This window comes from Aquila chrysaetos, chromosome 17, assembly GCF_900496995.4.
Source record: "Aquila chrysaetos chrysaetos chromosome 17, bAquChr1.4, whole genome shotgun sequence".
NCBI lineage: Eukaryota > Metazoa > Chordata > Aves > Accipitriformes > Accipitridae > Aquila > Aquila chrysaetos.
In genome coordinates this window covers 29036102-29063357 of record NC_044020.1, presented here as the reverse complement: position 1 = coordinate 29063357, position 27256 = coordinate 29036102, and the positions used below count along the sequence as shown (strand labels likewise).

Sequence of the window (27256 nt, the reverse complement as noted above, 5' to 3'; positions counted from 1 at the left end):
CATTAAATGAGTAGCCAGGCTGAAAAACATAACCACTCCTAAAATGCTAAAATATTTCTGTAGTTCAAAACCAACCAGAAGTGCTTTGATAATAAATCCAATTGGTAAGCCTATTAGACAATGTATCAAATATCTAGCTGGGAGATGGGTACCTCCATATGAAGTACATTGTAGCACGCTTATTAAAAAAAAAAAAAAAAGTTACACAACACTGCAGTACCATATTAGAACTCATCTGTGTTGGTTCAGTTTTTAAACAGTTAAACATTATATGCGAGATTTCTTCTCTCACCATGCTTTCTTTGAAATAATTTTTTTTTATTTAATAGCTATACTCTGAATCAATCTTTAAGCCTAAGAAGCAGCAAAATCAGAATTCTTGCAATGTTTTTTTAGAGACTGTCTCTTCTTAAAAGAGATAAAACACAAAATTAACTTGTTAAAATTATACCTGGTAATGCTCATCTGATGGCTCTGGTGTAAAACAGTTGACATCCAACACTTCAGTAGGCACCCATGGTAACAAAACACACTTCCTGATCAAGCGATCTGTTTCCCCATAAGCATAATCACGAGTCACTTCGTCTGCAGCAAAACAAGGAGAAACACTAGAAACTGCCTTTCATTCTCCACTGAAAATCTTCCTCATGGCATATCACATATATGACAGTCGAACAGTTAATAACACCACAACTTCTGTTATTTAAATGTAAAATCATAGATAATTAAAGAACTACATTAAAAAGTACATTGTTTAGGATGCAAAAATTAGTCTGAAACTATCTATCTGACTTACGTCAGTTTAGTCAAGAGTTGGACACTTATCTCCTCCACATGATGGGGGCATAAGGTGGCCCCCAACCAAGATTACAGGAGTAAATCTTTGGCCTGGCATTTCCCAACTTCCAGTACTTGAATTTCTGACTCAAAGCTACAAAAAGACTTTTAAGGAAATTTTTTTAAACTCTCAGATGACTGAATCAGTAGTTACACTAAGACAGTGATGCAAGATTTAAGTTCTCTGTCAATAAAACTTCAGCAACATTTTTGGACTGATAAAGGCCTCACATAAATTACAGAATTATCAGGCAGAGAACTTTTAAATTTGATAGAATTACAAGTATGCCATCATTTTGGTCTTAAAATATTTGTTCTACTGTGAAGTGCTCAATGATTTGTAAGAATATGGCCTGTCTTCTATTGTGAGCTTAAAAAAAAAATAAAAAAAATACTCAGACACACACTTACCACCAGTTTCAAGGTCTCTCAAAGGCCAGAGAACAGTGTAAGCAATTTGTTGAGGCATATAAAACAGAGGTGCTGTTGCAAAACTAGGCTGATCTGAATGCTGAATGCGTGATCCGAATTCATCCATAATGTACCAGACAGGAACCTTCTCCTCTGCAGTCTGTACAATTAAAGAGTGAGACATCCTGCACATAATCAACTGGTAGAAAAGCACTGCAAGACAGAAGGCCCTGGCAGCACCCCCTACACCATTTCTCCGCTTCCTACTCTAGCCAAGATTGTGAGCAGGTGCTAGGTACAGAGTAACACTTCCATCCCTACAACTCTGAGGCTAAGCCAGCCTAGCATCCAGCCACTGCTGGGAACAGCCTGTTTCCATCTCAACTGCACAGTCCCATCCTCTTTCTTATGCTACTGCTACTGCTTACCAGACCTGCTTCCCCTCTACCAAACTAGCCAGTTCAGGGAGCTAAACCAGCAGAATGCTGTTTGGTTTTTTTTGGTAGGGTTAGTTTTCCTGCAGTTTCTATCAGAACCAGTTCACTACAAGGACGAGCTGGCAGTTTACAGCTTAAGAGTAAACGAGACCAGAACTGCCCCTGCAACAAGAGCTGGCTCTAAGAGTGTTGAGGCTGCATCACCAAACTATCCCCTCCTGCAACAGTTGTCATGATAAAATGCTAAATGAATGAATAAACCTTAAAATTGCTGGCTAGCACTACTGTCACCCTTTTACAGATGCAGAAATGGAGGCACAGAGATTAGGCTTAAGATATTCAAGCAGCCCAAGGCCAGAAAGGGGAATAGAAGACAAATTCAGCTACAAGTTGAATTAATTGTCTTCCAGGAAAGCACTTTTCAAGTGGTAAAACAAATAATTCCACCTGACTCACAAGCCATTCATGACAAGAAGATGGGAAACAAGGACATAGGATAGGAAGATGGAGAGATACTCTTCAGATCTCCCTTTTATTTAAAGAAAAAAACCCAAACCAAAAACACTAAGAAAAAAAGAAAGCAGTCACAACTAATCCCCTTTTCAAGGATTTTTCAGGTCTGATACTACTGTGAACTAAGCTGATACCTTAATTGATAAAGGTGTCCACTCCAGGGAACAACCTCAAGCCCCCGAGTTAAGAGCTGCACGTTGGTCATGCTCACACCGCTCAGAGTTAGCCCTGCCCATTCTGCACAGGGCTTGGCCCGAAGAATTTGCCTGTCTTCTCTTTAATCCAAAATACTCACAATAGCCTAGGAGGTACATTGCAGCCCCTATAAAAGTTTTTAACTGAACCCCAAGGGTTGTATTCCTTCATAAATGGCATGTATGCATTTGAGGGTGTTTGAAGACTCAAAACCTGCTGGTACAGTGCTGAAGGACTACATAGGCCAGAGGGACCAAACATGGTGTGGTCTTACCCACAGTACCTAAAAGTAGCAGTCCTTGGAGTAAGCTATGCCAAGAAACTTAGGCTCCATCTCGAAACTAGTTGGTTCTCACCTGAGGGTGAGCTAATATTTACACAGTACAGCCAATCAGTTGCCAAATACAAACCAGGAAGTTATCTGACAGTGTAGATATATCCCTGATATGTAAAGCACTCTACACAGGTGAGGAAAACTGTGAGCACAGCTGAGACACACACTTTTATGTGAGACAGTTGATTCATGAGAGGTTCTTTCCTTCACTATCAGAAAGTTTGAGCAGAAAAAAACTCACATAACATACAAACAGATCTTCCATCTTCTAGCTCCCTTCTTTTGCAGCAGACTCTTCCCCTCTCTATAAAAACCCCCTCAAAGTTCTCATCAGAAAGCTGGTAGCAAGCCACTGTGCATTTTAGCCCTACGTGGCATTTGCTCTCCTTCCAAGTAGAAGTTTATTCTGAAATACCTGTAAAGGGCCTTTTTTGTATTGAAAATATTAACAGCCATATATCGAAATGTCTTCTCTCAGGATTGCTCAGAACTTTTTAGCATCCTAATTAGGTTTTAGATACTTACCCCTTGAGAAAGCTGGTAGGTCTGATTGTATTTCCACATTTCCCGCAACACTTGCTCAATACTGCCCTCATCTGGGATCTCTCCGTGAAAGTCGATTCCCATGAGATTTGTCATTCTGTGCAGTAAGCCGGGTACGTGAAGCAGCTGCTGGCGGGCATGTTCGACACGGTAAGTCCAGGCATGGTCGATGAGGAAAATGCTTAAAGAGAATTTTGGTTAACATTACAATGGTATATTTTTACACATATATAGCCAAATGTTCTGTGAATAAGAGCTACATTTCCTTGTAGATGGTTTGATAACTAAGTCTTCTCTTACAGGGTAGAACAACTTCCCAGCAGTATCTTACACTCTGCTTTTGTTCTAGAAATCTTATTATGCATTAGTTAGTATTGCCATGAAAATGGGGAGAAAACACATAACAGGGCACTTAGTTTGTAAGCCCAGGTCCCTTTAAAGGCTGGGAACACAAGAGTTTCTTCCCTTTTGATCATTATTAACTCCAGTGCATCAACCTGATATTCTTGCCTGAAGAAGAAAAACAATACATTATTTTGCAAAAGTATTCGAGGACCTTGTTAGCCATGAGCTCTGTGACATCTACCATCATCTGTAAAACTAGGTGGAGGGATCTGATCATTAAAAGCCCGTATCATTTGCTATTAAAAAAAAAAAAAAAAAAAAAGAGATTAAGTTTTTTTGGTTGTTTCTCCTTGGGTTGTTTGGGGTGTTTCCACCCCCCAGTCTTTTTAGAAAAAAGTGCATTGTTTTAAAAGAATTACCAATCTCACCCAAAAGAAAAATCATACACAACTGGCACAGCTTCCCCTGACAAGTTTAACCCTTGTTTAGGCTGCATGATTTTTACAGAAAACACATAGCTATTCAAACAGAAGGGTTCTCGACATTTGGTTATATCCTCTTACTGAACCAAGTCAGAGAAGAATCTGAATTCTACTTGCTAAAAAAAACCCCAACACAACAAACAAACAAAAAAACCAAACCCACCCCTCCCAAACAAAACCACCCCACCACCCATATTTCAGAAAGCTAAAAACAAGTCAGCTGTCACATACACTGAGTATCCTTGAACAATTATCGTATCTCAGATTCCACATACAGAAGAAACCTCATTTAATCTTAAAATTAAAGACTCCGGAGAATGCTAAGGTCAAGCTCTTCGGAAAGCTGTTAGCAAACAGGTGTGCTGGTGCTCTGCTCCTACATTCCCACACATCTGAATGCTGCAAGGAAGCCCAAGATTATCACAGGCACTGTTTTGAACTTCAAGTGCGTTCTCAGATTTAGAAAGGCAATGACTTAAGTTAAAGCAGGCATGTAAAGGCAGATACCTATGCTCTATGCTGTTTTTACTCATCAAGGCTAAATTTAGATTTTTAGACTTTGTATGTTTATCTAAGACCTAAAAAGTATGAAAGTTCTGGCAAAAGAAGTTTTATAGAACTGAGCAGAAATGTTTTTAGATCTCCAGCAGAATTGCCTTCATCTCACTGCCATTTATTTATATATGACAAATAGCCTGTTCCATGTTTGAAATCAGTAAGAACACAAAATGCTGTGTGGTAACACTAAGTTGTTTCTTATGGTACTTTTTTCTAGTGTTATAGCTGCATACTAGTCTCATATTCATGACAGATAAGCTGATTCTGAAGAAAGCCAACAGTAACTTGATGTATTCAATTATATACGCGTGCAATCACATGATCACACCCTTGAATTATATTTTAGCCAACTGGCGGAAATGTAATAGTCCATGGATCATTACTTTGAAGCTGCTTAGCACCTCCTTAGCCTGAGATTTGTGAAAGTCAAAATTATTTCTTAATTTCTTTTTTTTCCAAGGGCACACAGTCTTGCAGGTGCAAAGTATTGTTTTGTTTCTCCAGAATTCATTTCAAGGTTGCCTTTTCCCTATTTTCTCCCTCAGTTTACTAAAACCAATTTCTAAGCATCTTCCCGCATGATTTAAAAAGGAACAACGTTAAGATACTTGCACTGCTAGTACCCTTTGCAAGATGTGCCTCACAGCATGCACCTTTCCTCAAACAGGCAGCTATGTCTTATAGTAAGAAAAGAAGATTTCTGAATAGGATCAAACAAGTTTTAAAGCAAACTCTCTGTATCATTTTAGGGCTTAAGACTACCCAAAGACTGAATACTAGTTCTGAAATCACTACTCACCTATTGGGATTGGAGGCTTGAAGCCCATTCTCATTTGTTACAATAACTTTGAAACATGGTTCATTTCCGGGATTTGGTTTCTTTTTAAATTCTTCTTCCATTTCTTCATCACCTTCTTCCTCCTCATCTGCCTCTTCTACTTGCATTATCCCGAAGTAGTCACCAGCATCAAATACCTGAGATAGAAAATGCACAAAATATCAAGCAGCTGGTTGAGGCAGTACCCTGATACGCATTAATGCAACACTGAAATGCACTTGTAGACAATGTTGACCTGCAATCTGATAAAAATTGGCATTTTTAACTTAACAGATAAGTGAACAACAGTATTTATTCTTTCACATTTTAATAGAGCAGTCTGTCTGGGAAGTTTCTTTAGTTAATATTGGCAGGAAGCTTTGCTGGTTTCTTTGGTGCCAATAGGTCTACTGATGATCATCTATTAGTTTAACTGCTCATAAAGAATTTTAGAAGCTGAAAACAGAATACCTTTGCTCAACTTTGCTAAAACCAAGAATTTAAGACCTGCAAAACCAGGTGTTAACCAGGCTCCACAACTATACTAAAGTACATTAAGGTCCCTGAAGAAAAAGAGCTTTTACCAATCGAGGTCTGAACCAATTAAGAAATCTCAGCATGTTTCCCTCTCTCTTCTTTCCCTACAAAAGGAACTGCCTGTGCTCGCTCACCTCCAGATGAGTTAGAAGATTTCCTATAGTGCTGCAAGTTAAGGTCTATACACTTGCCTCCACTAATGTGTTGAAAGGGGTTTGTTTACATTCTTGCCTACTCTAGATTTAACACCTTCAACTAGAACCCACATAAATTAAGTAGGTTACTACAGAAGTTTCCCTTCTGCCCAAAATCTTGCCAAATGGTGGGCTTGCATATCTTTTGCAGAACCAAGACTCTGCTGACAACTTTCATTATTTCAAAGTGCACATATGCTTTTAAGAATTTAAAAAAAGTGTAAAGCCTCAGAAGACTTACCAAAATAACTCCCTCTGAAAGGATTTGAAAAGTCACTCACACTCTATATAATGAACCAGGCAGGAGCCGACAAGTCATTTGCCTCAATCTAATCTCACTAGAAAGTAGCAGGGAGGGAGAAAGACCTAGAAGCGTGACCTCTAGAGTTACTGGTTTAACATGCCAAGCCCAGGTACACCTAGCTTCTGACGCCACATTATTAGAAGTCATTACTTCTGGACATTAACAACTTATTAGCTACAAAATCCCAGTGGCAGCAACAAGCTTTTACTTGAACAAGTGAGTGTTCCTTCAGGATAACTATTTCGGCTAAGCCTGAACAGAAGGGTAAGGAAATCAACTCCCTATGTGTAAAGCAAGGCCACCTAGACAAAGCAGATAGAAGCCCAAAGACATCTAACAAGGGGGAAAGACAGCAGGGAAACAACACCCTACTTCAGATCTTAAGCCCACAGCACGGTATCATAGACCAGATCCAAGTGGAAAAGTGCCTGAAATTCCCTTCTGAGGAGCAGGGGATGGTATTTTCCTTTGGGCTGGGTGGTGGAAGAAGAAGATGCCAGCAATATGTTCGCTAACTCCACATAAACATTTTTCTTAAATAAAATTATTTTGCAAACCATCTCACTGGAGATTAAAAATACACCTTTTTTTTTTTTTAATCAGAAACTGACTTACTATCTTCCACTTCAGCAGGCATCAAAATAGCTAGCAGTTCTAATTTGTTTCTAGTTTTCCAGTTTTGCTAGAAGAGAATATTACTCAATAGTAAGCAATATCACAACCTCTTGCTGTTACAACAGTAGCCACCAACGTTTCTTTAAGTCTCTGCTCAGTTGCCTGCAAAATTCATAGTCATTCATGTAACTGCAGGCAGGTCCCAGCAAAAGCAAGAGTCCTTCCTTGTGCAGCCATCAGTGGTGTTCACAATTTATTTTCCTCAGGTTAGCTCCCAGCTGGATCAACTCCCTTATCTGGCTCACTGCACAAGTGCTAATCCCAGCCCACAGCAGGCAGCAGAAAAGCACACCAGGGCACATGCACATTCCACTCCTCCCTGAAGTGACACTTTGCTGCTAGATCAAGAGCTGTCCTCATCAAGCTCATTAGCTAGCAGAAGAAACCACAGCCAAGTGACTGGAAGTCATTAGAAAATTAAAACCGTGAGTGTGATTCACTGGAGTCCACTTGACACCTTCTACAGTATGGCGCTATGTATGCTTTCTACACTTAACATTTGTCTTAAGGAGTTTGTAAGAGGTGAGCCAGCTGCTGACTTGGAGGTTAGCCTTCACCCACCACAGGCTCCAACCGTTTACAAAAACGTCCATGATGAATGTTAATTTCAGGTCCTTGTACAACTAAGGGAAGCTGTTGGCTTTAGATTTTATTAATTATCAACTCAAGACCTAAAAATGAAGGGATTCCAAATCCTCTAAGCCAAAGTTTTGATCTCTCCCTCCCACACAGCATCAGTTGCATGAGATTGTACCAGTTGCAGTTAGCAAAAACTCTCCACTTTTAATACCTTTTCAGCAGAATTATGCTAAAACAATGTCTCCTTGAGAATTTATAACCTTGAAAAGGTGAATTAGGTGTAGTCATCTGAAGCAACTCACACTTCTTGGAGCAGCAGCTCAAGACCACCTTAATCAGTGGCTTTTTGTGAGGTGGTTGGTTTTTTTAAATTCATAATTGATAATGCAAACAGTTCAGTAATGAACTGACCAGTTTGGCGGAAGCACCTGGTTGGCAGTGTGGACACACAGCCTGTTGAGCAGGTGGATGCCACTGCTCTCTTCTCTTCCTCCCTCCCTTTGAGAGAGTCTGTCACACTGTGAACCTGGTAACACAGCTGCACCATTAAAGGAATCTTCAGCTACTTAAGGCAAATATCAGCTAGAAAAGATCACACCACCAATTTGAAAAGTATAATCTTTTGCTTGGAGCAGAATAGGGAGAACTCACATGAAGTACTCCACCAAAGTAACAATCTCTAGAAGACAGCAACACATTTCCACGGCACAACTATTTGCAAGAAAACATGCTTGGGCAAAATCTCTCCTTCTTCATATTCAGGTGCAGTTCCAACCTAACAAACCCAATGAACCGGAGACTGTGATAACCAAGCAGACACGTCATGACAATTACCATGCACACACATCTTCAGTGAATACCTTTTAGGCACATGGCAAACTGCTCTGAAGGCCACAGGTAGCCTCTGAGCAACAGCTTGCCCTCCCCTGCTCTGGAAAATAAAGTCTAGTAGTATTGATCATGCTGCATTCCTTCCAGTAACTAATTAAAAGCCTCCATTTCTAACTGGGATGAAACTCTAAGCAGTCCTTTGCCAGAGACATTTCAGGGCCACAAAAATCTTGCTGCAATACACAGAAGCCTGCCGCAGCTTAGCATATGGCTGGAATAGAAAAATAAGATTATGAATAAAATTAGATGCAGGTACTGTGTTTCTCAGGCTTATAACCAGGCTATACATAGTTTCTTCAGTAATGTAAGAAACAACCACTATATTGGAAATAGAATTTTAGTGTTTATAGTAAATTATTACAAATGCATGTTTTGTTTTTCAAGTTTCTGCCAGAAATGCAGAACAATTTGCCTCCCAACAGACGCTGAATGCTAAATGCAAAATAAATAGATAAAAGCAGGTTTCTTGATCTAGCAGATACACCATGTTTCGAACAAGCAATCCAATTCAATTCATGGTTACATAATGCTCTCAAAAGGAAACCTGCTCCAGCAGATCTCAAGGTAAATGGAAAAAAATAAAAACAAAACCCCTCCACTTCTCTCACAGGCTTTAACATACACATAGGAGGGAGGGTGCATTCACTCTGTATGTTGAAGCACGTGTGTGTGTGTTGGAAAACAGCTGCCTGGGCTGGGTTCTAGAGGTACTGATGTAAGAGAGATTTTTATCTATATTATGGATGCAAATTTTCCAAGTTCTGTGCTAGAAAGTTTTAATCTTCGCAGCAGGTTAGAACAACTGAAAAATTCCTCCCATCTTCACACATGAAACAAGGAGACTCATCCTGTGCTCCATGTTGCACTGATTACTAGCCCCCCCCCCCTTTATTCTTTATTACCTAGACTCCCAAAACATTTTCATCCTTTCCCTTCACCTCCTTTGCTTTCTTTACTGCTGCTCCTCCAGCTACTCCACACAACCCCATTCTAAGTAAGGTACTGTAGCTCTATCTCTACCTTCTCAAGAGCTCATCCTAGTTGACCACACTCCTCACTGTAATTTTCCCAGTCTTCTCCATATTCTTCTGCCCTTCTTCTGGATAAAACCCAGAAGCTGCAACAGTAGAGACAAGCACCATCAGCAGCCTAATTTACCTTTGTAAGTACGTTGAAATCATTAAACCTCTCTTTCCACGTGCACTGGAACACTTAGTACAAAAGAGCACGCTCAGCCACCACTGCAAGCAAAATGAAACAGAAGCAGCAGCCTGCCACCTTAGGGCATATGCTTTCTCTATCTTGCCTTTCGCCATCCTAGCCTCTGTGAAAAGATCAGGACCATGGGTCTCCTCTCACTCTATTGTCTTACCTTCTAAATTTCACACCCCCAACAATGTTGGTAACGTGCAAGGGTTTCAGCCACAGGACACAAATCTTAAGCCTGCATTTTGTCAGAGGACAAGTCCACAGTTTGCCAGCTACCTCCAGCTTTCTAATACTGGCATACAGCAATGCAACAGCTTTCAACTTCAGTTTTCCTTACCAGCTTTATACTGCCTTCTATTTCATCCTGTTTCAGTACATCCCTACTCATACCTTCCTATTTAAGCAGAGCAGTAGATATTCCCTGCTCCAAGTCACTTGTACATATGCTTGCTGAGAGAGGTATAATATAACAGGAAGTTTGTGACTGGGCATATGCTTGAGTTAATGTAGATTTATTATCTCTGTAATACACATGTATTCCTGTTATTAGCAGTACCAGACAGACAACAGTTAGAAAGCAGCAGGAACATATTCAGACCCTTCCTGACTGTATGTGCTATAAACACTTCCCTCCCGTCCCAACTTTAAAGTTGAGATGGGGGAAAGAAGTGTTCAAATAATTAGAAATTAGTTTACTTGTACACAGGTGTTAAACTACAGTCCCCTCGCCTTCCCCACTGTCCTGTATTTCCTGTTCAAATTTCTCATCCCATCTCACCTGTTTCTCTACTGCTCATCATGCCCTCCTGCACGCCACTGCTAGTTCCCTTCTCTCCCCATACCTTGAAGTTCCCATCAGATCTCTTTCTCTCCCCAAGACTGGAAGTTCACCTCATTCTTATTTCCTTCTCCAGGTAGACTCCTCCAGACTCCCTGGAGCACTCTCAAGTCTCCAGACAACTAGTTTCAGGTTGTGCCTCTTTCCTGCCTCAGTTCCTTGTTCCTTTACTCCACCAAACCCAAGTCAGCTTTCCTCAACACTGAGGCTGGCTGCGTACGTGCAAAACGAAAAAAATTTCTAAATTCAACTTGTGTCTCTACAAGCTCTTTGTTCAAAATGACTCCTTTTCTCAACTTTGTCTCCCTTCCCTTTCTCATCACAAAGCTCCAGAGAGCAAGTGGATGGTTGCTAGAAACATGGGTGAAAACGGATTCTCCATCCTGGAGTGTGCCTGTGCCCCTACACTCCCTGTAGTTCAGAGCCATGTCCAGAGACTCCTGGTGTCAGCTTCAGCTGAAATATACCCAGCCCCTGCAAAGGGATGGTCTATATGCTGCCTGGGCAGGGCTACAACAAGGGAACTCAAAAAGGCTCACAAAGGCCAATGTCCCCAAATTTATGTCATTGCACGTGTGAGTGTTGATTTTACAAAGGCTTACAACTTGCCCAAAATTTGGCCTGATAAAAGTCACACAGCACCACCACTCTGAGATGCTCTATGAAGTGGTTCTTGCATTGCTATTATTTTAACCATTGCCAGAACACTCTTCTACCACCATCCCTATTCTTGGAAAGAGCTGAACAGCTTTTACTCGGATCAAGAATAAATGAACAAACCAACCAGCCAAAAACACTCCCAGAAAACAGCCTGAGACAGGTAACTCGTACATATGCAAGACGAACTGAGTTAGCTCTGCACAGTTATAAATGACTGAGAACAGGGTAGACCAGTGTGGAAGCAAACTGGGCTGAAGGTTTTAGGACGTATTAATCACCTCTCTCCAATATTGGATCTCCAGTTACCAGGATCCCCAAATGCTTTCAAGCTTTATGCCGACAACAATAGGACGAAATCAGATACGCACGATACACCTAATCTCTTTCACGGTCCCAAGTTGCAGCTTCCGTAACACAACCGGCACGAAGCTTTTCCCACCCTCCGCTGCTAAGCAACCTCTTGGTTCTCTTCAGCCCGGCTCGTGTGAGGCGAGCCTGCCCCCCACGCTCCCCTCACCACCGCGGGGAAGGGGAGGCTTGCTTCGTACCGTGCTGGGGAAGGGAGGAGAGGGGACCCCACGCCCCGCCACCGTCTCCTCACCGAGGGAAGCCCCTTCGGCGGGAGACACCGCGCGGGGCCGGGGGTAGGAGGGTGCCCCGCGCGGTGCCTCCCGCCGAAGGGGCTTCCCTCAGCGCCGTTCCCCGCGGCAACGGCCCACGATCACCCACCTCACCACGCAGTTTGCGGCACAGGCTCTCCCAGTAACGCGTCGGGACCCTCGACGCCCGAAGCGCGGCCCCATGCAGGGCCACGAAGGCCGACAGATCCTCCTCACCGTCTCCCGACATGGCCGGGCACCGGCGCAGGCCGCAACACAGCGGGCGGGGGCGGCCCCTAAGTGAGAGGGAGAGAGGGCGGGAAGGCGGGAGCTGCGCGCGCGTGGCGGGGCGTTGCCAGGGGCGGGGCTTCGCCGCGCTGAGGGGAGGTTGGAGCCATTGGGGGCGGCTGTTGGGCGGTCGCTCGCCTCAGGACGGGCGCGGGCGGTTTCCAGTCGCCCCTGAGGAAAACGGGCCTGAGGGGGGCTTTAGTCTGCTGAGCAGGTGTGGGTTCTGGTCGTGCTTTGTTCTTCTCCTACCCTTAAACTTTAATAAAATCACAGCATTCGTGGCGTGGTGCTGGCCACAAGATTTTTGAGTTTCCCAGTGTTTCACAATGAAAGGACTTTTCGGGAAGGCCCCAGGTGTAGCCTCTGAAGTGGGTGGTGGGTGGGGTGTGAGGCACCACAGGGGCTAACTGACGGCCACAGCCACGGGAAATGCTCTCTTCGAGTTGTATGCGCAGAGGAAAAACTGGCACTGTGTATGGTGTCAAACAGCCATTTTTTAAATTAAAGGCTTTTTTTTTTTAATTTTGACAAATGAATTTTAACATACAGGCCTCTCTTAAAAGTCTGTCAGTGTAAGCGGGAGGCGTGTTTTTTGTAAGCGCCTGTAGCAGGGAGGTGGCTTCCCAGTATTTTTCTTGGGTTGTTAGAAGACATTTCTAAGAAAATCCATTCGTTCTCAAGATTTTGTAGGGAATAGCCTAAACCAGTTTAATCCGAGGCTCCCTAAACATTTACTGGTAGCTTTGGTCTCAACTCAGGTATGGTTATAAAGCTACAAGAGCAAAGCAAGGCGTCTTGGCACTGGTGGCTGCTCAGAGTGCAGGCCGGGGCTTTGCTGTGCCTGTTGTGGCTAGCCAAGAGGAGCTGCTGCTGCTGGAGTGCCTGCATTGCTCCAGGGACTGTGGAAACTGCTTTTCCTGCCAGCCTATCCTCAAATCAAGCCGGGATCCCACTTCAGCACTGCTCCTGCTGGCAGCATGGCACGGCGCTGGGAGGGGTGTCCTACAGCCCTGGAAATAAAAGGCAGGTTCTTGAAATAGGAATTTAGGGTCAGTAGCTGGTCAAGAAAGCCTCAAATTCACAAAGTGCCATCAGTAGAGAATGTACATGAATGCCATGTTGAAGAAACCTCTTTGCTCACTGCCCTGTCTTGTGTTTTTGGACTGGTGTGCTATATAACTACCCAGAGCAGCAATCCCTCTCTCCACATAATCACAGAGTTAGCAGGAGGAGGGTCTGTATATTAAAGAGCTGTAATAGATTGGTCAGGCACAGAGAGAGTAGAAAGAGATTAAAAATAATGCCTACGTGCTGTAACTATACATCACCTTGCTGCAGTTGAGGATCTAGCACAATCTTCAGGTTGGATATCTGAATAGTAAATGCAGGCAAATCTTCCTCTTTGCCTAAGACTGTGCCTGCCTCACCACGTGCTGTGTTCCCACACTTCCCCAGCTTTACTGGGATGTCACTAAGGAGACCTACCTGATTAAACAGCAGACGATAAAAAAATAGTTGTATTTCCAGTGTTCCTTGACTGGGTTCCCGCCATGAACCAGTCAAGGAACCATGAGTTTGAGGATGGTTTTGCTAATACTGTGGTTTGGAAAAAGAGGATGGCTGTGGTGGTGATCTTGCACTAGTATTATGAAGTGTGGAGATTAGATCACTCACCAATCCCCATGGGGATCTTGCTTACTGAAAAGGTTCCCAATGCCACCCTTCCCTCATTTCTGTCTTTGCCACAGACTCAATGCATGAAGGCATGTTATATATGCACACAACATGATACGGTTCTACACAGACTATATTGAGTATAGCAAGTTACAGGACTTGTTTTTTTGCATAGATTTTGTTCACTACACAAAATGTTGCCTCAAGCTGGGAGTGCTGCTACTGCTAATTTGAACTGGTTGGTTGTTTACTTCTTTTTTGCCAGATGACTTCATAAAACCAAGAAAGTTCCCAGAAAATACATAATAATAATTTTATAGTTAAGTCAAACTTTTTAATTACCTAAAAAAAAAAGTCAATGTTTTTTCCCTAGACAGACCAAGTAAGAGAAGTGGGACATATTTTCATTTCTTTGTTCAGTAGAGCCACAGTGATCATGCCCTGTCCAGAGGCAAGGGGAATGTGATCCTGTTCCAACATGAGATTTACGTAATTCTTCTCACCAAGTGCAGGCAGGTGCTTTCTCACCACTTGTTTGCAATTCCACCTCACTTTGGATAGGAGTTCTGGCCATGGGCCAGCTGTCTGTGGTTCCAGGCTCTTCAGGTGAGTTTGCAGGTCTGGGGGCAGGCTACACTGCTGCTGAGAAACTCTGAGTAATAATAAAACACAGTCAGAATCACTGGGGTTAAGAGTAGATAAGACTCTGAGACACAGAAGCAACTGTAAGTGGGCTATTCCCTGAGTTTGTCTAACAGTTACTTAATGCCGTCTTACTCAACTGCTGTACTTGGCAGACTACCCCACTTTTTTGCTGTTTTCCACAACAGGAGTAATTCCTGGAGCAGGGAGCGGAGTCCAGCACTCACCACTCTTCTGTCACCGTTTCAATTGCCAGGTGCACAGTGAGGCTCTTGGGAGCAATTGTTCCTACTCCATGGCGTAGATCACCTGTGATGCCAGAGCCGTAGCCCAGAGATACCACTGTCAGCCTCTCTTTATGAAAGAAGGTAACTGTGGATAATCTTTGTAAAGAAAAAGTTACCGCAGTATATTATTCTGATTGTTTTCTTAGGAAAAGTGACTAATTTAAAGTACCTGAACAATGCAGTCCTTACTCAGGCAAAGTACTTGTTAAATTTAATGGGTTAATTTACATAGGTATTTGCAGAGAATGCAAAAAATTCTCAGCAAGGCTGAGCTTACTAGCACTATCCCAGTCTAAATTAAGAGGATTTAGCCTTCTGGCACTATCTGTAGGGGGCGAACCCATGCAGCCGTTCTGCCTCTCTGTCACAGCAGTCCTGATGACTTATCCACCACTACCTTATTTAGCTCCTGCCCTGTAGCAGCCTGCAGCAGAATTTATCATTAATTAGCATATGTGAAGCAGCATTTGCCCCCAACAAACACAACTAGAGTTTTACAAAGTTTTGTGAGTCTGGCAGTTTCTGGCTTTATTCCAAATGTTTATGGCTATCTGATCCCAATAGATCTGACGTGCATTCCCTGCTTCATTTTCCTGTTGTTTCATGTTAGAACCTTCCTCTTCGGCAGCATGTCATGGAAATCTCCCAAAAGAGAGGTAGGGATGTAAGGGGCAGAAGAGACCCTTAACATAGTAATAAAAAGGAGGTGAGGGGACATATTTCTGGTGCATTTTACAATAAATGCTGTAATATGTTATCAAAGAAACTATTTGCTTTCAAATAAACAACTTTCTCAACAGTAGAACTAGAACTTCTAAGCATGGAAAGCTGAGATGGGGGCTTAGATGAGAGGAACATCATTTGCCATAAATACTTTATCATAGCTCTATCTGCGAGCCTAAAACCTCATAGATGCTGTTATAAGAATCCAAAATGTACTCTTCTGCATCAAGATAGCAGTGACTGTGTGTAGCTTTTGCTTACCTGCTTTTGTGGACAAGTGTATTTTTGGGAAGGTACTGCATCCCTCTAACGGCAAGAATCCCCAAAACAGCATTGACTGTATTTTCCACTCACCTGGCAAGGAACCTGTGCAGAGGCAGTGACAGCAACTAGCTGTGAGGCTGTGAGCATGACTCTGTGATGAGCCACATGAGGCTCAGACAGCCGAGGGGTCATCAACTCAGAGCTTCATACTGCAGTGATGTACCGGCATGTAGCTGCACACAAATGCTACATGTACAGCTGTAGAAAAGATTTCTGCATATGCCATGGCTGGAAGCTGAATGACTGACTGAAGGAGGAGAGAAAAATAAAGCACCGAATTTAGTCAAATTTGCAACACCCACCTGTCAGCTGGAGTCCATCAAGGGCCTTATATGAATTCTCTTTCCCATACCTTGGCTACCATGTGACAGTGGGGCTGCACTGTCCTGTTGTGTGGCTGGGAACCTGAGTGAGGAGGGAAATCCATGTTTTGGTCTTGGAGCAGGTGCCCATGTGAGCATGGAGTTTGGAAAAAGCCCTGGAGAAAAAAAGCCATGGAGGGCACCTTGCAGGTGGATGAATGATCTTAGCAGGTTGGACTCAGTCTCTGGCCTAAAAGTCTGACAAGAGATCAGTGGCTTAAGGGTAATAAGCCAAACAAATTGTCTGGCACAAACAATACTTTTACTCATGTTATTCCCCAAGAAACGTATTTACTGCATTTATATTATGTGCTGACATAACACACACCGACAAGTGCAGGTCTTTTCATTCAAAGATGCTCTCTCACTGCTCATGCTGAACTGGGGTGGAGGGAGGCTGCCCTCATACTGAGGGTACAATGAAAAGCCAGCTTGCCAGGCAGCTCCAAGGATCTTCACCTCGTGTCATGTCCATGCAGGCAATCCAGCCTGCTGCCCTTAGTCCCAAGGCACCCTGCTGCACCTCCACAGCCAGTGCTGCAGTTTGTCACAAGCTGTTTGGGTGTCTTCAGAAAGGCAGATGCCTGTTCTTCCCTTTCCTGTGTCTTTAGGCATACATAGCATGTCGTGTAATATATTACTTTTATAAAAAGTATGACTGTTATGTAGGAATACTGTTGTACACAGAATACAAGTGAGCTGGAGGTGATGTTATTCTACATGTTACGAAGGACTATTGGAGTGTAGCGTATCTCACCATGTGTCAGCAGGCACACAGCAGAGGTGACAACTGGTATGTGTGTCACCTTCATGCTGGAGTGGCTCAGGATGCTGACGGGCCGGGTGCCCACCATCCATCTCCTCGGGCAGTGCTGGGGCTCTCCAGAGCTAGTCAGTGAGGGTTCTCCTCAAATGGACATAAAAAAGCTGTGGCTGGTAATAGTGCTGACTCCTAAATAAATACCATATTGGATAAAATGCAGAGATGGGCACTTACAGTTCTTCTCTTGATTTATGTTTTAAACATAGAAACATTTTGTAGCGAAACTAGTCTGTGGCTACCTAGAGCAAGCGCATCTATGTTTATGCTGTCTGCCTAGCAACATGTTAGAATGAAATTTGTTAGGGCAAAAGGCAGCAACAGCAGCAGCAAGATGCACACAGAGGCAGGAGAAAGCAGACTGCAGCCCATTATTAGCTTCATGTGCTACAGGAGTTCAAGCACAGCTACATAAAGCAGGAGAAAGAAAATGCACCATAGGCAGGTCTCCTAAAAATGTTCTGGGAATAATGTCTGGTTTGCAACTTACATAAAGATTTGGAGACATGTTGCCAGAGATTCACTGCTGACTGCCCATTTAGATGTTATTTTTAAGAAGCAAAAATAGCCATTTATTATGATTGTTCAGGACAGACCCCTTCTGTGACACCAGGAGTGAGTCAGTGTTGATGGCTGAACAAAGAGAAGACTAAATCTATGTCCAGTCTGCCTTCAGTTACCTGCTGGGTTGCACCGGAGTGCTGTTCATCAGGCCGTTATGTTTTGTGAGCTTGTTGGGAAGTCATGGAAAGAACTGAAATGAGAACGGACCCCTCTGTGATTTCACTAGGCAATGCCTATTTCAGTAAACTAGAATCTTTTACTCAAATGTGCATTGTCACAACTGCTGAACTTTCAATGGCTTTTGCACTTGTAAACAGATACTTCATTACCAGGAATTAATTTGACTTCCAATGACCTTTAGGAACTTTTGAGTTCAGCTTTTCTCTGTCTTTGATAAGAGCTGATTTTTCCTATTACTCCTTTAAAGCTCTGAAGCTGTAAAGACGGCTGAGTGCCATCTCACATGGCACCGTCTGTAGCCTGATAAAAGTGATGCTGTATCTTCTTGGAGTGTAATGAGGATAACTGCCCGTATTACCTAAGCGGATTGCTATTAGCTGAAAAAGGCAGTAATTGATTTTTTGCAGCCAGTCAGAATGTAGCTCGCTCTCTTCGTGCCTTTCAAACCTGTCAGTGACACCAATAGTTGCCAGTCATACCAATAGTATTTATATAATTTACAACATACATAAAATCAGCAGAGCATACTGTCATATGATAAATGCTTTCTCTTAACAAGATAAACTGCTTACGTGAGAGTATCAGCAGAATACCATGCACTGTGCTGGTATATGAGGTCTCCTGCCTGTTCTACAGTAGGTGGCTGCTGTAGCATTAACAATGCTCTGCAGGCTGTGCTCATCCCCTAACAGCCCTGCTGAGTGACAAACCTGTTACCAGGTGTTATCAATTGAATTAATAACATCTGTGCTTTTTGTCTGACCTAGCGTGCTGTGTACCCTTAGTGGCAACTTGCACTTCTTAAACTGCAAAAGATGATTTAAATCAGATCTGAGCTATTGATGTCACTACATATAGTCTATTTTCTGTCAGTCTGTCATGATCCATTTTCATCATTACTAGCATCAGGAGTTTCACTCGGGCCACTGATTGTTCAAATTCTACACTTGCTTTGTAATCTGGGACTGCAAAAGCATAACTATCGTCGTAAAATTCAGCAGCAAGGAGGGCCTGGGCAAATACGCTTTTTCTACAGCAGGGCCAGGGGGCGAAAGGACACTTTTGATCTCTCTTTAAATCATTATTGGGTGCAAGTGTAGTTTCCTCTCAGCCTAGTCCTCAGTAGGACAAGCAGCAGATGAGTTTGGAAGTCACCCGTCTTGGCAGCTTGTGGTAGAAATAGCCCATCAGGCCAGCAGTGGAAGAGAGCTTCCTCTTTCTTTTTTTGAGGCTGCTTCTCAATAGAGGGGTGTGGGAAAGGGCACCTGCATGAAATATACATAGTAACATCAGAGTTATTTTAAGAAATGCTTAAAGGTCCTGGAGGGATATTGGTGATGTGCTTTGCTGTAGCCAGGATTTCTTCTTGCTCTGAAAAAAACTCTCCTTGAAGTCTATTTGGAAGGAACTTAACTCAGTGTCCCAGCACTTACAAATTCCAGTATGAGGAGAAAGAAAAAGCTCTCTGTTGCCTAAAGATGAAAATTAGACCAAAATATGTAAATCCTATCAAAAAAGAGCAGTTCTCTTCTGATTCCTGTCTACATTACACTGGTGCATGGAGCCTTTTCCACGTACACAAATAAATGGCAGGCAGGGGTATCCATTCAATTTTATGTTTATTATGAAAGTGATTTTAACAAAAGTTTTATTACATGCTTCATTTTGAGCTTTGACAAAGAAATCAAAGCTATTAATATACAGAGGCAAAAGGAAATGTATTTTCTTATAAGGTACATTTACAACAACATTTTCTACTACAAATCTGACAGTATTGTTAAAATACTGGTAAAGCTTAGACCACCGTAGTTTATTTTCTAAGTATCAAATTTTGTACAGTTATTCACTATCTTTGCTCTAAACTATCATGGTACATTTCATATGGAAATAGCTGTTTGTACATAATTTACATCGGTAATAAAGCTTAGAAGTCCCAGCAGCATCTACAAGGGTTTAGTTCAAAATGTCACTCTTGCCCAGTGATTTACATGGAGCAAATTGGTACACAAACCAGTATTACACTCCAGGTATTTTCCCCCAAAATCTAGTCTACCAGAAATTCCTGCTTAACAGATGAAGGACATGATCATAGTAAACTTTATGCCGGTGAAACTACCACTGACCTCAGTGGCAGTTTTGCCTAAAAAAGGTTCTATGATCCAATCCAATGTGAAGTTTTATCACTTCCACTGCTACCTAGGAGCACCGAGATACCATACCTTTCCTTGTCCTTATATTATATTTGGGCATAATCTTTTGAATTCCCTTTTATTTCTGAGTTTTGTGTTGCTTCTTATCCTAACAACGGAAGAAGAACTAGTATTAACTTTAAAATGCATATTCTTCGTATGTTATGAAAATGGTAAGCACTTCAGAATGACACTTGATAGTCAATTCTATGAAAATTAGCAGGTTAAATTGCCCCAGAAAACTCTTCCTATGATGCCAGTAAGACTGCAGAAATAACAGGAGCAGTAATCTGGAAGGATGAATCTAACTACTGACCACATCCACCCCAATCTCCTAAAGTACCTTTTTAATCATTGTGTTGAGTATCTGCTGCTGTCAATGCAAATTAACGGCCTAAGGTATAAAACATAGAAAACAATATTTACAAAATAATTTTAATTAAAAAAGCAACAAAAACAAACTCTAAAAAAGATATTTTCACAATCATTAAAATAAAGTTTAATTAAGCAAAGCCACTTCTTTTTCTAGATATTGAGAAATTCAGCTAAAATTGAATTGCAATTGTTTGTATATCTTTAAACTTGTTATCTCTGCTTTCTGAATACAGATGGTTTAAATTATTACATCTAAAGGTACTTCTGTACATTTTACTCTTGTATATTACATATTAATTTTATAGATTAAAAGCTTAGTGATGAAACAGAATAAATAAATGAAATAACAAACTGGAGTTGTATCTATTCAGATACTTAGATAACAGTTTTTTGACATTAAGAGTTTATTTCCCAGTCTGTTTCTATTCAGATGAAAAATGTTACGGTAAAACATGAGACTTCTCTCTGAATCCAAGTCTCACACTGAGGAATAAGTTCATATTACCTTACAGAAATTTCCCTTCTTTCATAAATCCTTATGGGAGACAAAAGTCTTCCCTGCCCTCCCCACCCCAAGTGCTTACAACAGTCTCTCATCCTAGAAAACTATTTCATTAAAGTCTCAAAGTACTGAGAGTCTACAGAACTACCATTCCTGTCAATCAGTGGTTTTAAACTATGAAAAAAATGCAACTACTTGAACTCATGACACAGGTACAAGTAACTGTGTGTTTTGCTCATTCCCATCATTAGAAAAGGAAAAATCCAGACCCCTGAGGTGGCTGAGAAATTTGCCACTAGATTCAGCTGTTGAAGATTTCACTACAGCTTTTTTTAAAAGCACTCAAAGGTATTTAGAGTCCAGACATGGGAACTGTCACAGAGCAGTTAGGTTTTGCTGGCAAAGACCTGTCAGCAGTTCCTGTGTAAGAATCATACCACTAATTTTGCTCCCGATATTCATAACTTGTTATCTGCAAGATTAAAACTGGGTTGTTCATAGGTAAGACTGACCTGAGAAATTTGAATCTGTTGGGCACACTTACAAAGGGGCATGGGGTGGGGTTTGACTTTCCTCTTTGAATGTTTAATGCATGTAAGCATGTTTCTTGTTCATGTGACATCATCCTTGCATTCTGCTTACAGACAGGGGACTACAGGTGAGCTGTGCTCTTTCAAAACCAGCTGACAACTCAGAATGCAGACTCTCTGAAAACTCTGTGACCAAGCCTGTATTTATTTAAGCTAGTCTAAAACTAAACTGAACTTAAACTAAACTAAAACTAACTTACTAGGTAAGCTAGTTTTAAGTAAGCTTACCCTAGTATGAAGCTGATGCGTAGGAAAGATCAGTCTAAATCATTAGTAGTTTTAACACACTGTGATTTAACTTTATTCTATGGGGGAGGCACAATAAGGAAATCAATTTCTTTTGAAAAGTTGGTCTTCAGGTAAAAATCTAATGTATGATGGGGGAAGGAAGGCAGGGCAAGAAAATGGGCTGAGAGAAGACTTCAGCAGCTTTAAATCCACTTTTGGTGAGCTACATCTTCAGGCAGAATACATCTTGCTATTGCAGGCCGGATGCAGGCGGCAATCTATTGAACACTGAATCCTGATGCTTCCTGTGCTCAAATGACACACACAGGCACCTTGCCCACATCAATCACTAACAAGCACTTTTACAGCATGACTTAGGGCTTGATTAGCAACTTCTGATCCTTGCAGTCTCCTGGACTGCAGCAGGTATGCAGGTGGTGATTTGGTGGCACATGAGAATGTTCAGGGATGATTCACCACCACCTCACTAAAAATAAGTGCAGTATTTAAAGAGGAGGAGAGGCTTAAAATGGTAAGTGCTACAGGTGCAGCTTTTCAGCGTACAGCCATTTGCAAATTGCAAATAAAAAGCTCAGTTTGTGACATGGAATTGGGCAATCACAAGTGGACACTCCTTCAGCCTTCCTGTAAGAACACATAAATGTGTTGTTGCACCTATCCTGCATACAATGTGTAATTCTATAAGAACAGATACAGGGCTGTATTTATTGAATATGTTTAAATGCAATATTTCATGTTTAGGGTTAAAAGCCAAAGTTTTATATTCTGTGATGTATCAATTCATTTCACGAAGCTGGTTTTCTTAAAGGCAGCCATATTTCTCCTTGTATGGTTTTTGATTCCCAAATGTGTCTAGGTCTTCTCCATAGACGAAGACATTCCTTGTTGTTGTACTGTTATTGTATAGTAGCAATATGTTCTCTGACTTCTGACAATGAAGACATCCTACACCTACATTAACAAGTGAAGAGCTGAGCTCACCTTCTATTTGGTGACCACCAGTTTCTGTAACTATAAATCTAGTATGAAAGTCAAAGCATTTTTAACTTAAAGCTGATGTAAAAATTCTGTGCTGTTGTACAAATCAGCTGAAATCAGTTCAGGCAGTCCTATATACCACTTGTCAGTACTTATTTCACATTAGAAATTTGCACATCCAAGGGCATTTCTATGCAGACCTGCAAACATTTAAACCTGACTCATTTTCTAAATATATCACATATGAAACCCCTATATATTCAGAAGCATTTCACTAGATACTTTCAAAAGCTACAAGTTATTCTCTTTCTTCCACTGCTTTCAGCAACACAAAGTCTGCATTTGCTACAGAAGTCCCTGAGCGCCTTGTCCTGACTGTGGAGTCCATGCCCTGACATAGCTCTGGGGAATATGAGCTAACACACACTCTCAGATTGTCTGTCAGGATGAACTAGACAAAACCCTGTTTTTGTCTAATGTGGTTGTAAGTCAGGGCGAGTGTTACCAGAGCTAAATGCAGCTAGTCCCTCCTGTATTCACCTCTCACAGCTCTACCAACATCCCACTAACAGCGGCCACAACCGGAACACGTCCTTCTCATAGCTGCTATCTGGCACTGGATTCCCCATGTAATGTTATGGTGCTGCCAGTGGTTTCTGGACTCATAAGGCAATTACTTTCAGCCCTGTTCCAGAGAGGAAGTTTGTGCTGCTTGGCGCCAGTGTTCTACTGTGGTATTATGTCCAAATGTGTGGGTCGTTAAGCAAAAATTTTAGCAAGGATTTTACTAAACTCACTGCACAGCATCAGGTTCTAAGGTTGGCTTACTGAAGTGTGAAATACTAAAGATTGCTGTAAATCGTTCAGCAAATGAGGAAATAATTTTTCTCCATATCTTCTCCTTCACATCTTTCAGTAGAATGGCTGCAATCCTGACCCACTGACCCATTCTAATAATTCTGAATAACCTATCAGACTTTGAGATACTGTTTGGCTGAAGTAGTTTTTTTAGCTGTACACTTATGCATAACTGAGTACCTAAAAAGATTTTTCCTTTTTTAAGATTTAATTTTTTTCTACAAATAACTCCTGTTAATGAAAAAAATATATGTAACTTTTTTTTTTGTTCCAGGCATGCACTGAATCTAGGACTGATGAGATGTTCTCCTTCAAATGTCCACCTTTAGTAACCCATGATGAATATTTAATAAAAGTAGTTTCAACATCCTCACAAAAAGTTAGGTTTAACAGCCTTTAAAAAAAGGACTTTTATGGAGATGTTACATTTTGAAATTAATATATATATTTATATATTAACCCTCAAGAGAAAGCTCGTGAAAGACCTAAGATCCATGAGTGAAAAAAAATGAGTTGTTAGACCCCAAGTTGAAACTGTTCATAGAAAGAAAAAAAAATTATACTCTTCAACAGAAAAGGAAAGAAGGCAAGCAAAATTACAAGATGGCTAAGTAGAAAAACTCAACAGAATACTTAAGGTGACTCTTAGAAATGGAATATTCAACCACTTGTAGCCAACAGAAACCAGCTTTGTAAATTTAAACGGTACTTGCTCAAAGACAAAAAACAGTGTAAGAAGTTAACCATAACCACCCTTAAGGTATGTCTTTGAGAGCATCCAAGGGTATGTTAAACTACAGGGTAGATATGCAAAAAAAATGCAGTGAAGCAAAACTGTATGTTAGTCTTTTTCTGAAAGTTAATTGATAGTTAATGATAGTTAATTTCTCCATGTAATAAACTTGTAGGATCAAAAGGCAAAGTGATATACAAGAGGAAGGGCTTAAAAGTAGAGAGGCTGAAATACTAATTAAAAAAAAGCTACTCTCTCATTGAAATCAGCACCTGTGCCAGGAAACACAGGATTTATCATCATCTTAACCCACGAGTACCTGTCACTCTGTGAGGAAGGCCTGACCACGAGGCTAATGCTGTCTTGCAGACCATGCAGTCCCTGTGGTTGATGGGCACTGGGGTTGCAAATTTGTGATAAAAGGGAGTGCCAGGTCTCTCAAGACTGCAGGGCCTGCCCTCCAACTCATCTGCAAAACTGTGTCCTGTTCACCCCCTCACCCCCCTTAGAGTCTGCCCCTGTGACACAGGCATGTTCCCAGCGTTTTAGAGATGGCAGGTCCAACAAAAATTCCTCCTTGGTGAGCTCCTCTCATGTGTGTCGTCCTCAGGGGTAACTGTTGGTCTGCATCTGAGGGGTGCCCAAGGAAGAGGCAATAGCTGACCCTTTACTGGACAGCAGTTGCATCTTAACAGCTGTTATTTTTCCTGGAATAATGTACATTGAAAGAGATTGTCCCAGAGTAAACAATTATCCAGTATTTTAAAACTCCAAAAGGCTTCAGTTTGGTGTTAAGGGAAGTGACAAGCACTTGGAGGAGTCATTCAATCATCTAAGCAAAGTTACAAATAGATATGAGTAAATGGGGTGTGGGGGAGTAAAGACTTAAGCATGAATAATATTTACAGTAACTAAAGATAACATTACTAATGTACCCACAAATAGAAGTATATATTTATATATTTATATATTGTACTTAATTAGATGCTCTATTAACGGAAAGAAAAACAAGACTACTGCTGTTGTTCATTTCTCACCTATCCTATTGTAAATGCCTTCAAAGGGACTAACTGGTGTACTGAAATCCAAAGCTAAATCTGTTTCAGTGAAGTAATTGAGAGTGGCAAACCTCTGAAGAAGTTTAGAAGAGGACAGATAAAAACATTCTGACATAAGGGCATGGGACTCAATCTCATGTAATTCATAAAACAAAATTACACATCTGGGTTTTTTTTTTTCTTTCTTCTTTTTTTCCCTTTTGATTTCTACTTGGGCAGAGGTTCTACTAAGCCACAAATGAGAAATAACAAAATTTAGGTTGTTTTGTTTTCTTCTAAAGATTCAAATATAAACTTCAAGTGCAATTCAAAATCCAAATATTATTTATACTACATACTTCTTTCTACAACAGAAATTATCTGCAGGTAGTTTAATCAGATTTGAATAGATTCCTTCTTTGCTTTGACCAAAGCTATTGTTGATGAAAAATAAAAAGCTAAAAAGACTATTTTCTACATAATGTAATTTCAAATGGAAAGTGAAGATACACTAGTGCAGACATAAATTTGGATCTTCAACTAGATGCACTCAGGGATGCACAATTTTTTTTTGTAGTAAAAACCCCATTCAGAACATTGGCTTTTAACGATTATAAAACATTACAGGTATTCTTCAATATACAAGTGAAAACAAAGACTGCAAAAAAAGAGCCTTCAAATTAGCAAATGTTTCTACTATGGAGGAAAGACAATATTTGACAGGAATGCAAAGTAACCAAAAATTGAATACCACTAGACTATTTGTAAGGTCGTAGAAATCTGGAAACTTTTGATCGCAGTAGCTTTATAAATGATCTTGGAAACATCTCTTTTGACTCTTGTGCTGTGTACTTGAAATAGTTTTGTGGATGTGCCAGTACATCAAAGAGAGCTTTAATAAGTTTCTTGTCCTATGGGAGACAACATATGTATTAGATAAAAATAGTATTTGGATTTAGTTTCTGAACAAGTTTCAAAATTAATGAACAACAACCAGGTTTTTTTTGCAAAACTTGATTCTGGGTAAAGCAGTATAAGGAAACTACTCCATGTTGCTGTGGGGTTTTATTCCGACGAATCTTTCTACTGTGCCAGACCTTTTTTTGCAGTTAGCATTCCTGGAAGGTCCTGAACTGAGAGGGTAGCAGCTGGGTGAACCACAAACTGGCTGCAGAAGTTAGGCATTAGAATTGCAAACTGCCTCTGACTGCCATTCCAGCCTGTTTCAGGCTGTTGTCCAGGGCCTTTCCTCCACGAACAAGAGAGAAGGCTGGTCCTCAGTGAGACTGAGCTCTTTAAGGACCTTCTCCTGTACCTTGGTAAAGTCTTGATTCAGAGCCTCAAGTGAGCCTGTGCCTGACTGTATACACTGGAGTTAACACGCGAGTGACCTCAAAGCTCTAATGAGCAAATACTGGCAGGGCTTGGGCAGGGATGGCCAGGGTAGCTGGCTGTTAATCTATTCCTGTCCTTCCAAGCTGTACATTTACAGGGCTGAATTCTGCCTTCTGAACAGCCATTTTTTAGTTTTAATTAGTTAGTTGTTATAGGTGGCATCCCAGCAGTCTTCCTTCACAATTCTCTCCAGTGTGTTGCTTGTGCCTTTGGAAAACCACTTCATGGACAGCTTACAATGCTACATTATGGTTGTGTCTTGTTGAGGCAGGACAGTGATTTAGGTAAATACATTTTTTAATGCACAGGAAATTCTAACTTAATGACTCATTTAAACACATGCCAGACTGAAGCTGAAGAAGGCTCTTCAAACAGTGGTTGGTCAAAAGAAGGTTCTTCATTCTTGGCTGACTAATTTTTCTAACAAACAATCATGATAGCATACATTTCATCTAGTTCCTGATTCAGCAAAGGACGTACACACATGTTCAGCCCAGCTGAGCTACTGATTTTGTGCTGCTCCAAATA

General features: G+C 41.3%; 2 protein-coding genes across 3 annotated transcripts in view; both read right to left on the bottom strand.

Moving 5' to 3' along the window:
- Positions 1 to 12265, bottom strand: part of TTLL12 (tubulin tyrosine ligase like 12) — a 29792-nt gene extending 17527 nt beyond the window's left edge. Inside the window, exons 1-5 of the mRNA XM_030040392.1 lie at positions 12089 to 12265; positions 5455 to 5630; positions 3253 to 3451; positions 1249 to 1408; positions 452 to 585 (exon numbers count right to left, since the gene is read on the bottom strand). Of these exons, the coding sequence (XP_029896252.1) occupies positions 452 to 585; positions 1249 to 1408; positions 3253 to 3451; positions 5455 to 5630; positions 12089 to 12208 (789 nt within the window). The 5' untranslated portion in view covers positions 12209 to 12265. The remainder of the gene's footprint in view (positions 1 to 451; positions 586 to 1248; positions 1409 to 3252; positions 3452 to 5454; positions 5631 to 12088) is intronic.
- A 7159-nt stretch (positions 12266 to 19424) lies between these two features.
- SCUBE1 (signal peptide, CUB domain and EGF like domain containing 1) overlaps positions 19425 to 27256 on the bottom strand; it is a 254966-nt gene continuing 247134 nt past the window's right edge. For both annotated transcript variants that reach the window (XM_030041173.2, XM_030041174.2), the window contains one exon: positions 19425 to 26244. In XM_030041173.2, the coding sequence (XP_029897033.1) occupies positions 26092 to 26244 (153 nt within the window). In that variant the 3' untranslated portion in view covers positions 19425 to 26091. The remainder of the gene's footprint in view (positions 26245 to 27256) is intronic.